The following is a 14,390-nucleotide window of genomic DNA, read 5'->3' as shown; positions in this document are numbered from 1 at the left end:
GATTGATTTGCAAATATTGTACCAGCCTTGTCTCCCCAGAATAAATCCCACTTGATCATGGTGTATGATTTTTTCCATATATTGTTGGATCCCGTTTGCTAATATTTGTTGAGGATTTTAGCATCTATATTCATCAGGGATGTTGGCCTATAATTTTCTTTCTTTGTGTTGTCTTTGCCTGGTTTTGGAATCAAAATTATGCTCGCCTCATAGAAGGAGCTTGGAAGTCTTCCTTTCTCTTGAATTTTTTGAAATAGCTTGAGAAGGATAGGAGTTAGTTCTTCTTTGAATATTTGGTAAAATTCACTTGTGAAGCCATCAGGCCCAGGACTTTTCTTTGTTGGAAGTTTTTGATAACCGTTTCGATGTCATTTGTTGTAATTGGTCTGTTTAGGTTTTCTGATTCTTCCAGATTGATTTTTGGAAGATTGTATGTTTCAAGGAATTTGTCCATTTCATCTAGGTTGTCTAGATTTTTGGCATACAGTTCTTCATAGTATTTTCTTACAATATTTTGTATTTCTGTTGTGTCAGTTGTTATTTCTCCACTCTCATTTCTAATTTTATTTATTTGAGTCCTCTCTCTTTTTTTCTTGGTGAGTCTAGTTAAAGATTCATTGATCTTGTTTACCTTTTCAAAGAACCAGCTCCTAGTTTCATTGATCCTCTCTATTGTTTCTTTAGCCTCTATGTCATTATTTCTGCTCTGATCTTTATTATTTCCTTCCTTCTTCTACATTTGGGCTTTACTTGCTGGTTTTTCTCTAGTTCTTTTAGATGCAGAGTTAAGTTGTTTATTTGAGCTTTTTCTAGTTTCTTAAAGTGTGCCTGTAGTGCTATAAACTTCCTTCTCAGGACTGCTTTTGCTGTGTCCCATAAATTTTGAGTTGTTGTATGCTCATTGTCATTTGTTTCTAGGGATTTTTTTTTCTTCTTTGATCTCATTCTTAATCCATTTGTTATTTAACAACCTGCTGTTTAGTTTCCATGTATTTGAGAATATTTGCGCTTTTCTGTTGTGATATATTTCTAGTTTCATGCCATTGTGATCAGAGAAAGTGCTTGATATGATTTCAATCTTTTTAAATTTGTTGAAACCACTTTTGTGCCCTAACATGTGGTCTATCCTAGAGAATGTACCATGAGCATTTGAAAAGAGTGTGTATTCTGCTGCTTTAGGGTGAAAGGTTCTGAAGATATCTATTAAATCGAGTTGATCTATTGTGACTTTTAAGTCTGCTGTTTCTTTGTTAATTTTCTTTCTTGAGGATCTATCTAGTGATGTTAGTGGGGTATTGAAATCCCCTACTATTATAGTATTGCTGTTGATCTTGCCCTTTAAATCCATCAAAGTCTGCTTTATATAAGGTCTACCAGAAAGTTCTGTCCATTTCTACTACAACAAGTTTCGACACGTAAGCACATGTTTATTTGGCACATGTGTGCCTCTCTATTTTTATTACTTAATGTATACATACTGATGTAGCAAATTAACTAAAACAAAGTTGATTCACGTTAGTCTTATGTGTAAAGTGATAGTGTACCCATGGCTACTGATAAAGTTCATTTACACCACTGTAATTTTTACAAATTTCAACAGGGAAGAAATGCTACAGAAGCATGTCTGTCGCATCCACCATATTCCCCAGACTTAGCACCCTCCGACTATCACTTGTTTTTGTCCTTAAAATTTTTTTTAGTCCCTGGCTGGTTGGCTTAGTGGTAGAGTGTCAGCCTGGCGTGCAGAAGTCCCGGGTTCGATTCCCGGCCAGGGCACATAGGAGAAGCACCCATCTGCTTCTCCACCCCTCCCCCTCTCCTTCCTTTCTGTCTCCCTCTTCCCCTCCCGCAGCCGAGGCTCCATTGGAGCAAAGATGACCCGGGCGCTGGGGATGGCTCCTTGGCCTCTGCCCCAGGCGCTAGAGTGGCTCTGGTCCCAACAGAGCGACGCCCCAGAGGGGCATAGCATTGCCCCCTGGTGGGCAGAGCGTCACCCCCTGGTGGGCGTGCCAGGTGGATCCTGGTCGGGCGCATGCGAGAGTCTGTCTGACTGTCTCTCCCCATTTCCAGCTTCAGAAAAATACAAAAAAAAAAAATTTTTTTTGAAGGGTAAAAAATTCAAACAAGCACTGGTTTAATTTTTCACATCAAAAGATAAAACATTTTTCAAAAATGGGATATACAAATTGCCCTCACGCTGGTAAGAAATCATTAACAATAATGGCAATTATATTATTTAATAAAGTTTATTGATGGTAAGAAAAATTTGTATTTTGTTTTATTCCAAAAATGAACAAAACTTCCGGTAGACCTTATATATTTAGGTGCTCCTATATTAGATGCATAGATATTTATAATAGTTATATTTTCCTGTTGGATTGCTCCTTTTATCATTATGTAGTGGCCTTCTTTATCTCTTACTATATCCTTTGTTTTAAAGTTCATTTTGTCTGATATAAGTATTGCTACCCCAGCCTTTTTTAATTTCCATTTGCATGAAATGTTTTTTTTATCCTTTTACTTCAATCTATGTGTATCTTTTGTTTTAAGGTGTGTCTCTTGTAGACAGCATATGTACGGGTCCTATTTTCTTATCCATGCAGCTACCCTATGTCTTTTGATTGGATCATTTAATCCATTTACATTTAAGGTTATTATTGATATGTAGTTGTTTATTGCCATTTTATTCTTTAAGGCTGTATTCCTTTTTTTTGTTTTGTTTTGTTTTTGTTGTTGTTTTTTTGTATTTTTCTGAAGCTGGAAATGGGAACAGACAGTCAGACAGAATCCCGCATGCGCCCGACCGGGATCCACCCGGCACGCCCACCAGGGGGCGATGCTCTGCCCACCAGGGGGCAACGCTCTGCCCCTCCAGGGCATTGCTCTGTTGTGACCAGAGCCACTCTAGTGCCTGGGGCAGTGGCCAAGGAGCCATCCCCAGCGCCCGGGACATCTTTGCTCCAGTGGAGCTTCGGCTGCGAGAGGGGAAGAGAGAGACAGAGAGGAAGGAGAGGGGGAGGGGTGAAGAAGCAGATGGGCTCTTCTCCTATGTGCCCTAGCCGGAAATCAAACCCGGGACTTCTGCACGCCAGGCCAACGCTCTACCACTGAGCCAACCGGCCAGGGCTGGTATTCCTTTTTTGCTATATTCTTTTCCCACTTTGATCTGTTTACAACAGGCCCATTAACATTTCCTGCAGCATTGGTTTGGTTGTAACAAATCCCTTGAGTTGTTTTTTGTCTGGGAAGCTTTTTATTTCTTTTTTTATTTTAAATGATAGCCTTGCTGGATAAAGTAGTCTTGGTTGTAGGTTCTTGTTCTGCATTACTTTGAATATTTCTTGCCATTCCCTTCTGGCCTCACGTGTTTCTGTTGAGAAGTCGGATGTCATCCTTATGGGGCTCCTTTGTAGGTGATAGCTTTTTTTTCTCTTGCAGCTTTTAATATTTTCTCTTTATCACTTAGCTTTGGTATTTTAATTATGATGTGTCTTGGTGTAGGTTTCTTTGGGTTTCTCTTTAATGAAGTTCTCTGTGCTTCTTGAACTTGTGAGAGTTTCTCCTGCCTTAATTTAGGGAAGTTTTCAGCTATGATATGATTGAACAAAGCCTCTATTCTTTGTTCTTTCTCTTCTTCAGATGTTATTTCTCTTCATGTTGTCACAGAGTTCTCTAAGAGTTTCCTCAGAGTTTTTGAATCTCTTTTCTTTTTTCTTCTCTGCTTTCTTGCCTTCATTCAAGTTGTCCTTCAACTCACTGATTCAATCCTCAGCTCTATCCATCCTGTTTTTAATTCCTTCCATTGTGGTCTTCATTTTTGATATTGTATTTGTCATCTCTGACTGATTCTTTTTTAATATTTCAATATCCTTTTTTATACTTGCTATTTCTGTATTTAGGTGTTCGTAATGACCATCCATTGTTGTTCTAAGATCCCTAAGCATCCTTACAATCATTATTTTGAACTCTGCATCTGGAAGTTTGGTTATTTCCATATCACTCAGTTCATCTCCTGAAGGTTTTTCTTGTGGTTTAATTTGGATTGCACTTCTTTGTCTTCTCATTATGTCTTTGTGTTTGGGTGTTTTCTTTGTTTAGCTGGTCGAGTCTAGGCTTGGTGTTGTCTGCCTCCAGTTTTCAATTGTGTTATTTCTAGGTCTTCTTGGGTTGGCATCAGCTATTATTTGTAATCCACTTTCAGATTTGGGCTGCTTTGAAGTCTTGATTTGTTTGTTTTCTTAACAGGTGATAGTCTTGTTTACTGATCTCAGCAGGGGGCTTCCTTGAAACTGTATCCAGGAATGCTGTGGGTGTAACCTGAGACTCTGAAGGCCTCTTCTACCAGTTAATCTCTCTGGGGGCAGGGTGTTTTTTCAGCTTCAGTAGGGGGAGGTATATCTCAGATCTCCATGGAGACCTGAGTTATTGCCCCTCCTCCCCACTTCTTGTTTTCAACTGTGTCTTGTTGTGCTGATTGGAACTGGAGAGATGTCTGGAGATCTGTGATCCAGAAGCAATTTAGTCTTTTCTTTTGTGGAAGGATCAGTCCCTCCCCAAGCTATGGCTGCCTCCAGCACTGGATGAGTCAGCTTTTTAGGTCATCCCCTGCATTCCTCTGCCCCTCACCATCTGTCCCTCTCTCTCTTCTTTCCTCATGGGAGACAAACCAGTCCTTTCAACACACTTCACTCCCTAGTCACCAGGCAAGTGTCTGTGAGCAGTATTTTCTGCTCTTTTCTCTGGAATGAGAGCCTCTCTGGGCTCTCAGCCTCACCACCCCTCTCTGTTCCTGTTAGCAGGGGAGATTCAGGCACTCCCTACCAGGTTTGTTGTGGCTTCTTCTTTGCTCCTTGGTTTTTTGAGAGCTGTTCTTATAGTCCAGAGTTGGGTTTTCATGCTGATTGTTCCTAAATTGATTTATATTCCAGTTTGGTGGTGAGAGCTGGGAGTCTGTGCGTCTGCCTACTGTGCTGCCATCTTCCAAAATCCTGTTTACAGCATTCTAGTTCTTCCTCCAGTGAAGGTGGAGGGATCCATCTTTTTGTTCTTATTTCAGTGATCTCTGGAAGTCTGGTCACAGCCTGTAACAAGAGTCTAAACCATTGTCTGCAAACCCAAAAAGTTGATGGTTGATGACTAATATCCAGCTCAGTTAACTCTTTGAGGAGCCACATGTTTTGGCAGAAGATGGACCATTCTGCATCACAGATGCTGTCATTATAGCTCAGGCTGAGCTTCTGTAGCCTGGCCAGATGACCTGACTGTATTACTGATGCTGAAAAAAAAATCACTCTAAATGCTAAAATACAAGAATACTTTCTGTCATGACTGTTTCCCACTTGCAACACAAAACAGTTGCTCCACAATTAGTAATGACAAGATTGGTGATTGGTAATGATTTGTTATTAGCGTGCAGCTTTATTTAAGGTACCTGAAATTAATTTAGTAACAAATTTCCTTTATGTGCATCCCATGCACAATGTGAAAATAGATTTTTTTCTCTTTCCAAATCCCAACCCAAAGAATATCTTTTTTTAAAAATGAGAATACTATTTTTTTAAGATTTTATTTATTCGTTTTAGAGAGGAGGGAGAGAGAGAGAGAGAGAGAGAGGAGGGAGACACAACGGGGGAGGAGCAGGAAGCATTAACTCCCATATGTGCCTTGACTGGGTAAGCCCAGGGTTTTAAACCCACAACCTCAGCTTTCCAGGTTGATGCCTTATCCACTGGGCCACCACAGGTCAAACCCAAAGAATATCTTTTTTGTATGTACCACTCTTTCCTGCACTGGGATCCCAGCTCTTCCTGCAGACTTTCTCTAATTAAATATGAGGAATGATGGCTCATTGGCTTTAAATGAAGACCATTAGTAAATAGTCTTATTGCTTTTTAACACTATTTAATTGTTCATTGCTCATTCATTCTGTCATTCTTTAGTCAACAATTATTTAACTGAGCACTTTTCATGTGCAAAATAGACCTGGATAATTTCCAATCCAAGTGAGACACTTCTAATACACAGAACAATTTTCCTGTTGAGTAGTACAATCACAGTACTACTTACAGTGACAATAAATAACAATTAATGATGAAGCTAAGAGAAGACAATGGCTTCTATAAGAGATGAGGGATACAGCCAAGGCAAACAGTGCATGTTTTCCTTTTCAGTTAAAAGTTGAAATGGATTCTAGAAATGAGATGAGTGGTATAAAATCTCAGAGTTACAAGGAACCTTGGAGGTCTCTTCATTCAACTTTGAGATGGATGATCAGAGAAGAATCCCTTTCACAGCTTCTCTATGGTGACCAGCCTGATTTTGCCTGAAGTACCCTTTCACATTGCCCCTTAGAGTGAAGCAGTTCTCAGCAGGATGTGCTTCCTTTGGACCCAGTTTGCTTCCTGGTGATCATGTCCCCATTGCCCACCTTGGCCTGCCTGAAACCTCAGCTCCTTCCTCATGCTAGCCCTGTAGTGTTGGCCAACAGTCAGATCTCCTCAACTCTTCCCACTTTAGGGCTGAACATGCCTTGGTTTTTCAGTCATTTCTTATACATCATGGCTTCCAGAATGAGCAGGATGATCCATTCCCATTACTTTCATTTGCAACAAGTTTGATTCCACAGTGCACTTGAACATTTAGCAACTTGTACACTCTACAGTTATATTCAGTCTTTAAGGTACATTTCTTCCTTTCCATCTTTCGGCCTCACAATACATATTTCTCACCATATTCTCAAGACCTAGTTAAAGGCAATGCACATGCTTTTTCTCTTCAGAAAATTTTCTATTATGAAAATTTTTGAAACAAACACAAAGTTGACAGAGAAGGAAAGTGAACTCCCATGTCCTCATCATTCAGCATGAACAGCTATCTCCATTAAACCAGTCTTAGCTCACCTAGTTCCCTCCTCTCTACTATTTTTTGGTTCTATTTTATTTATTTTTATTTTTTTATTAATTTTACTAGGGTGATATCAATAAATCAGGGTAAATATGTTCAAAGAAAACATGCCCAGGATATAGTGTCAATTAATTATGTTGCATACCCATCACCCAAAGTCAGATTGTCCTCTGTCACCTTCTATCTAGTTTTCTTTGTGCCCCTCCCCCTCCCCCTTTTCCTCTCCCCCCCCATAACCACCACACTCCTATCAATGTCTCTTAGTCTCATTTTTATGGCCCACCTACGTATAGAATAATGCAGTTCTTGTTTTTTTCTGATTTACTTATTTTACTTGTTATCAAGATCCCACCATTTTGTTGTAAATGATCTGATGTCATCATTTCGTATGGCTGAGTAGTAGTCCATAGAATATATGTGCCACATCTTCTTTATCCAGTCTTCTATTGAAGGGCTTTTTGGTTGTTTCCATGTCTTGGCCACTGTGAACAATGCTGCAATGAACATGGAGCTGCATGTGTCTTTACGTATCAATGTTTCTGAGTTTTGGGGGTATATACCCAGTAGAGGGATTGCTGGGTCATAAGGTAGTTCTATTTTCAGTTTTTTGAGGAACCACATACTTTCTTCCATAATGGTTGTACTACTTTACATTCCCACCAACAGTGAATGAGGGTTCCTTTTTCTCCACAGCCTCTCCAACATTTGCTATTACCTGTCTTGTTAATAATAGCTAATCTAACAGGTGTGAGGTGTTATCTCATTGCAGTTTTGATTTGCATTTCTCTAGTAACTAATGAAAATGAGCATCTTTTCATATATCTGTTGGCCATTTGTATTTCTTCCTGGGAGAAGTGTCTGTTCATGTTCTCTTCCCATATTTTTATTGGATTGTTCATTTGTTTGTTGTTGAGTTTTATGAGTTCTTTGTATATTTTGGATATTAGGCCCTTATCTGTGCTGTTGTTTGAAAATATTATTTCCCATTTAGTTGGCTGTCTGTTTATTTTGTTGTCATTTTCTCTTGCTGAGCAAAAACTTCTTAGTCTGATGTAGTCCCATCATTTATTTTTGCCTTCACTTACTTCCCTTGCCTTTGGAGTCAAATTCCTAAAATGCTCTTTAAAATCAAGGTCCATGAGTTTAATACCTATGTCTTCTTCTATGTACTTTATTGTTTCAGGTCTTATATTTAGGTCTTTGATCCATTTTGAATTAATTTTAGTACAAGGGGACAAACTGTAGTCGAGTTTCATTCTTTTGCATGTGGCTTTCTAGTTTTCCCAGCACCATTTGTTGAAGAGGCTTTCTTTTTTCCATTGTGTGTTGTTGGCCCCTTTATTGAAAATTATTTGATCATATATATGTGGTTTTATTTCTGGACTTTCTGTTCCATTGGTCTGACTGTCTATTTTTCTGCCAATACCATGCTGTTTTGATTGTTGTGGCTCTATAATATTGTTTGAAGTAAGGTATTGTAATACACCCAGCTTTGTTCTTTTTTTTTAGGATTGATTTGGCTATTCGGGGTTTTTTATACTTTCATATAAATCTGATGATTTTTTTATTCCATTTCTTTAAAAATGTCATTGGAATTTTGATGGGAATTGCATTAAATTTGTATATTGCTTTGGGTAATATGGACGTCTTGATTATATTTATTTTTCCTATCCAAGAACAAGAAATATTCTTACATCTCATTGTATCTTTTTTTGATTTCCCTTAAGAATGGTTTGTAGTTTCATTATATAAGTCCTTTACATTCTTTGTTATGTTTATTCCTAGGTATTTTATTTTTTTTGTTGCAATCGTGAAGGGGATTAACTTTTTGAGTTCGTTCCCAAAAGTTTCATTGTTGGCATATAGAAAGGTTATGGACTTTTGTATGTTAATTTTGTATCCTGTGACCTTACTGTATTGGCTTATTGTTTCTAGTAGTCTTTTTGTAGATTCTTTGAGGTTTTCGATGTATAGGATCATATCATCTGCAAAAAGTGAAACCTTAACTTCTTCTTTTTCGGTACGGATGCCTTTTATTTCTTTGTCTTGTCTGATTGCTCTAGCTAGAACCTATAGCTCCACATTAAATAAGATTGGAGAGAGTGGACAACTCTGTCTTGTTCTTGATTTAAGGGGAAAAGCCTTCAGTTTTGTGCCATTTAATATGATGTTAGCTGATGATTTATCATATATGGCCTTTATCATGTTGAGATATTTTCCTTCTATACTCATTTTGTTGAGAGTCTTAAACATAAAATTGTGTTGTATTTTATCGGATGCCTTTTCTGCATCTATACATAAGATCATGTGGTTTTTGTTCTTTGTTTTTTGATATGGTGTATTACGTTAACCGTTTTACATATGTTGAACCATCCTTGAGATTTTGGGATGAATCCCACTTGATCGTGATGTATTATTTTTTAATATGTTGTTATATTCGATTTGCTAGTATTTTGTTTAGTATTTTAGCATCTGTATTCATTAGAGATATTGGTCTGTAGTTTTCCTTTTTTGTGCCATCCTTGCCTGATTTCGGTATGAGGGTTATGTTGGTCTCATAAAATGTGTTTGGAAGTATTGCTTCTGCTTCAATTTTTTGGAAGACTTTGAGTAGAATAAGAACCAAGTCTTCTTTGAATGTTTGATAGAATTCACTAATATAACCATCTGGGCTTGGACTTTTATTTTTGGGGACGTTTTTAATCGTTTTTTTCTATTTCTTCCCTACTAATTGGTTTGTTTAGACTTTTTGCTTCTTCTTGACTCAGTCTAGGAAGGTTGTATTGTTCTAGGAATTTATCCATTTCTTCTAGATTGTTGAATTTAGTGGCATAAAGTTTTTCATAGTATTCTACAGTAATTCTTTGTGTATCTGTAATGTCCGTGGTGATTTCTCCTCTTTCATTTTGGATTTTGTTTATATGAGTTCTTTCTCTTTTTTCCTTGGTAAGTCTTGCCAAGGGTTTGTCAATTTTGTTGATCTTTTCAAAAAACCAGCTCCTTGTTCTATTAATTTTTTTTATAGTTTTTCTGTTCTCTATTTCATTTATTTCTGCTCTGATTTTTATTATCTCCTTTCTTCGGCTGGTTTTGGGTTGTCTTTGTTCTTCTTTTTCCAGTTCCTTAAGGTGTGAAGTTAAGTGGTTCACTTGGGCTCTCTCTTGTTTGTTCATATATGCCTGAAGTGATATGAACTTCCCTCTTATCACTGCTTTTGCTGCATCCCATAGATTCTGATATGTCGTATTGTCATTTTCATTTGTCTGTATATATCTTTTGATCTCTGTGCTTATTTCTTCTTTGACCCATTAATCATTTTGTAAAAGTATGTTGTTTAGTTTCCACATTTTTATCGGGTTTTTTTCCTTTTTTGCAGTTGAATTCTAGTTTCAAGTCTTTATGATCAGAAAATATGCTTAGTACAACTCTGATTTTTCTGAATTTGCTGATGCTATTTTTGTGGCCCAACATATGGTCAATTCTTGAGAATGATTCATGTACACTGGAGAAAAATGTATACTCTGTCACTTTGGGATGAAATGTCCTGTAGATGTCTAGCATATCCAGGTGCTCTAGTGTTTTGTTTAAGGCCAATATATCGGTATTAATTCTCTGTTTGGATGACAGATCTAGAGATGTCAGCGGTGTATTGAGGTCTCCAAGAATGATTGTATTTTTGTCAGTTTTTGTTTTAAGGTCAATAAGTAGCGGTCTTATATATTTTGGTGCTCCTTGGTTTGGTGCATATATATTAAGGATTGTTCTGTCTTCTTGATTCAGCATCCCCTTAATCATTATGAAATGGCCATTTTTGTCTCTGAGTACTTTTGCTGTCTTGTAGTAAGCATTATCAGATATGAGTATTGCTACGGATGCTTTTTTTTTTTTTTTTTGGATGTTATTTGTTTGGAGTATTGTTTTTCAGCCTTTTTCTTTAAATTTGTTTTTATCCTTGTTGCTTAGATGAGTCTCTTGTAGGCAGCATACAGTTGGATTTTCTTTTCAATCTATTCTGCTACTCTGTGTCTTTTTATTGGTGAGTTTAATCTGTTTACATTTTGTGTAATTATTGACACTTGTGAGTTCCCTATTGCCAATTTATGCATTGCTTTCTGTTAGTTTTGTGTGTTGTTTGATTCTTCTCTTTCATTTTTCTATCTTTCAATTTTGTTTGGTTGTATTCCATACATCTTTCCTCTGTTGCTAGCTTTTTATAATCATGTGCTTCTGTGGTGGTTTTTCAAATGGTGGTTACCATTAAGTAATGAAAAGGGTTCCAACCCTGTTCATTGTAGTGCACTATCTTGTGAGTACTTTTGCACTCTACCATCCTTTGCTACTGTTAATCTCCGTCTTCTCCCCTCTTTTTTTGTTGTTGTCACAGTTTAAATTCGGTTTATTGTGTTCTTGGTGGAGCTTTTATTTGTGGTTTTGTTTTGTTTTGTTCTTTGTATCTGGTTGAAAAACCCCCTTTAGTAATTCCTGGAGTGTGTGTTTTCTGATGATAAATTCCCTCATCTTTTCTCTATCTGTGAATGTTTTTATTTCTTCTTCATATTTGAAGGATAGCTTTGATGGGTATAGTATTTGTGGCTGAAAGCTCCTCTCTTTCAGGACTTTAAATATGGGGGTCCACTCTCTTCTAGCTTGTAGAGTTTCTTTTGAGAAATCTGAGGATAATCAAATGGGCCTTCCTTTATATGTTGTATTCTTCTTTTCCCTGGCTGCCTTGAGAATTTTTTCTTTGTCATTTGTTTGTGCCAATTTCATTATGATGTGCTTTGTAGTAGGTTTGTTGGGGTTAAAAAAACTCGGTGTTCTGTTTGCTTCTTGAATTTGAGGCTTTAGTTCTTTCCACAGGCTTGGGAAGTTCTTATCTATTATTTGTTTGAATATGTTCTCCATTCCATTTCTCTCTCTTCTCCCTCTGATATACCTATTATTCTTATGTTATTCTTTTTGATGGAGTCAGGCAATTCCTGTAGGGCTTTCTTATTTTTTTTAATTTTTGAGTCTCTTTTTACTGCTCTCTGTTGTGCCTCAAGTTGCTTGTCTTCTATTTCACTAATCCTACCTTCTATCTGGCCTGTTTTAATAGCTAATCTTGTTACTTTGTTTTTCAGCTCATGAATTGAGTTTTTTTTAATCTCTGTTTGATTTTTTTTTTATAGTTTCAATTTCCTTGGTAATATATTCTTTGTGTTCATTGAGTTGTTTTCTGATTTCCCTAAATTGCCTTTCTCTGTTTTCTTGTATATCTCTGAGTGTTTTTTGGATTTATATTTTAAATACTTTGTCATTTAGCTCCAAGGTTTCCAATATATTTAATTTTTTCTCTATAGATTTTTCCTCATCTATCTGTGTTACCTCTCTGGCTTTTGTATCCATAATATTTTATTTCTTTTTCCTTAATGGCATCTGAGGGCGGTTTTGTTGATAGTATTAGTGAGAATTAATAAAGAATAAAAAAAATAAAAATAAAAAAGTGTAAGTAAAAATAAAAAAATTATTATTCCCCCCTTTTTTTCCTCTCCTCTCCTCTCCCCTTCTTCTTGAGAAAATGTTGTGGTGAACTGTGAATTATATTGTGCTAAATAGAACAAAAACTACCTATAATGTAGGGCCTGAGTGTGGGAGAAGTGATAAAGGGGCAAAAAAGGAGGTATAGACCCACAAAATGCAAAAAAGAAAAAAATTTGGGTCAAGAATAAAATGATTCGCTTTTAGGTGATGGTTGACTAAGAGATATGATGAGAGGTATAACAGGGAAACAGGAAAAAGGGGGAAAATTTTAAAAATTACTATTTTATTTTGTGGAGCAAGAACTAGATAAAATGAAGAGCCAGGGTTGGGAGCACTGCTAGTGAGTTAAAAAAGCAAAGTAAAAAACCCCCAAAGCGCCACAAAGGAAAATTTGAGTCCCAGATAAAATAATTTGTTCATGATTGAGGATTGAATGAGAGAAAAAGTAAAGGAGAAAAGAAGAAACTAATATAGAGGGAGAAAAAAAAAGAAAGAGGAAAACACAAAAAGAAGAAAAAAGAATAAAAGGAGAAAGAGAGAGAGAGAGTTAAGGGTTTTGGAGTGCACCCTCATAAAGAAAAAGGAAGAAGAAAGAAAAGATAGTGGGAGATGTAACACTTGTGGGTTAGTGTAGTTCAAGGAGAGGAGAGAGTAAGACCAGCAGAGAATTAAATGACCAAATTGGAAGAGGAAGAAAATAATCAAGACAAGAAGATAAGAGAAACAAACAAACAAATATAATAAAATGGGATAGGTTATAAAGTCTGTGGATTATTCTTGATTTTGAGAAGTTATCTTCTTGCTTTTTTTTTTCTCTCCCTCTTCCTGGTCCATGACTCTGTACCCTGAGTTCTGCCCCTGTGGCACGCTTAGGTAGAGGTTTGCAGTTGATAAGTCTCTATGGTGATGTCATATATTGGGCTTCAGTCTTGTTGGCAGTCGAGGCTCATTAGCATTTGCAGGCTCCGCCAATGAGAGAGTTTGTATTCCGGGAGCCTCTCTTCTAGTCTTTCCTTCCTGGATTAGTAGCCTGATGATCCAGCTATGGGGTTGCTACTGCCTCTGCCTGGAGAGTAAGAGGCTCAAAGTGCTGGCAAATCCCCACTTTATTCCCACTCAGCGCAGGGCTCTGGGTAATGCTCAATCAGTCAGAGCCACTAGTATATTCGGCCCACACAAAGACCTCTGACTCTGCCCCTCTGTCTGGGAACATGGGTGCCCACTTCCAGGGGAATCTCTCGCCCACTATCTGTGCTCACTGACCAGGATATCCGGCCAGCCGCCTCTCACTCCCGGTAAGGCGCCCGGCCCCGCATGTAAAAGTTCCAGCGTAGGGAATTTTACTCCCACTCTCTCCTTGCATGCTGCTTTTTGGGGCGCAAGGCCAACCTCAAGATTCCTGTTTTGGCCCACAGAAAGGCCTCTGACTCTGCCCCTCTGTCCGGGAATCGGGCGCCCACTCCCAGAGGAATCTCTTGCCCATTCTCTGCGCTCACCGACCAGGATATCAGGCCGGCTGCCTCTCACTCCCGGTGAGGCGCCCCACCCGCACGGAAAAGTTTCAGCGTAGGGAATTTCTCTCCCACTCACTCCCCACGTGCTGTTTTTAGGGCACAGGGGCGGCCCCAAGACTCCGGATTTGGCCCACAGAAAGGCCTCTGACTCTGCCCCTCTCTGGGAACACGGGCACCCACTCCCGGGAGAAATTTCTCACCCACTCTTCGCACTTGCCGACCAGGAGATCAGGCAGGATCTCCCCACCCGCCCGCCCGGAAAAGTTCGTGGGTAGGGAATTTCCTTCCCACTCCCTCCCCATGCGCTGCTTTTTCAGGGCGCAGGGGAGGCCTCAAGATTCCGCTTTCAGCCCACAGAAAAGCCTCTGACCCTGCCCCTCTGTCCATTAACACAGGCGCCCACTCCCAGGGCTCTAGGAGGAATCTCTTGCCCACTATCTGCGCACGCCG

The 14,390-nt window shown here is 38.4% G+C and overlaps 1 protein-coding gene across 1 annotated transcript in view; it reads right to left on the bottom strand.

Annotated features, from left to right (window-relative positions):
• Positions 1-4,907: 4,907 nt before the first annotated feature.
• Positions 4,908-14,390, bottom strand: part of LRRC31 (leucine rich repeat containing 31) — an 83,351-nt gene continuing 73,868 nt past the window's right edge. The window contains 1 exon segment of the mRNA XM_066346926.1: positions 4,908-5,275. Coding sequence (XP_066203023.1) covers positions 4,908-5,275 — 368 coding nt within the window.

This window comes from Saccopteryx leptura, chromosome 8 (assembly GCF_036850995.1).
Source record: "Saccopteryx leptura isolate mSacLep1 chromosome 8, mSacLep1_pri_phased_curated, whole genome shotgun sequence".
Lineage (NCBI taxonomy): Eukaryota > Metazoa > Chordata > Mammalia > Chiroptera > Emballonuridae > Saccopteryx > Saccopteryx leptura.
Note: the sequence above shows the minus strand (reverse complement) of the source record. Positions and strands in the feature narration are given on the sequence as shown.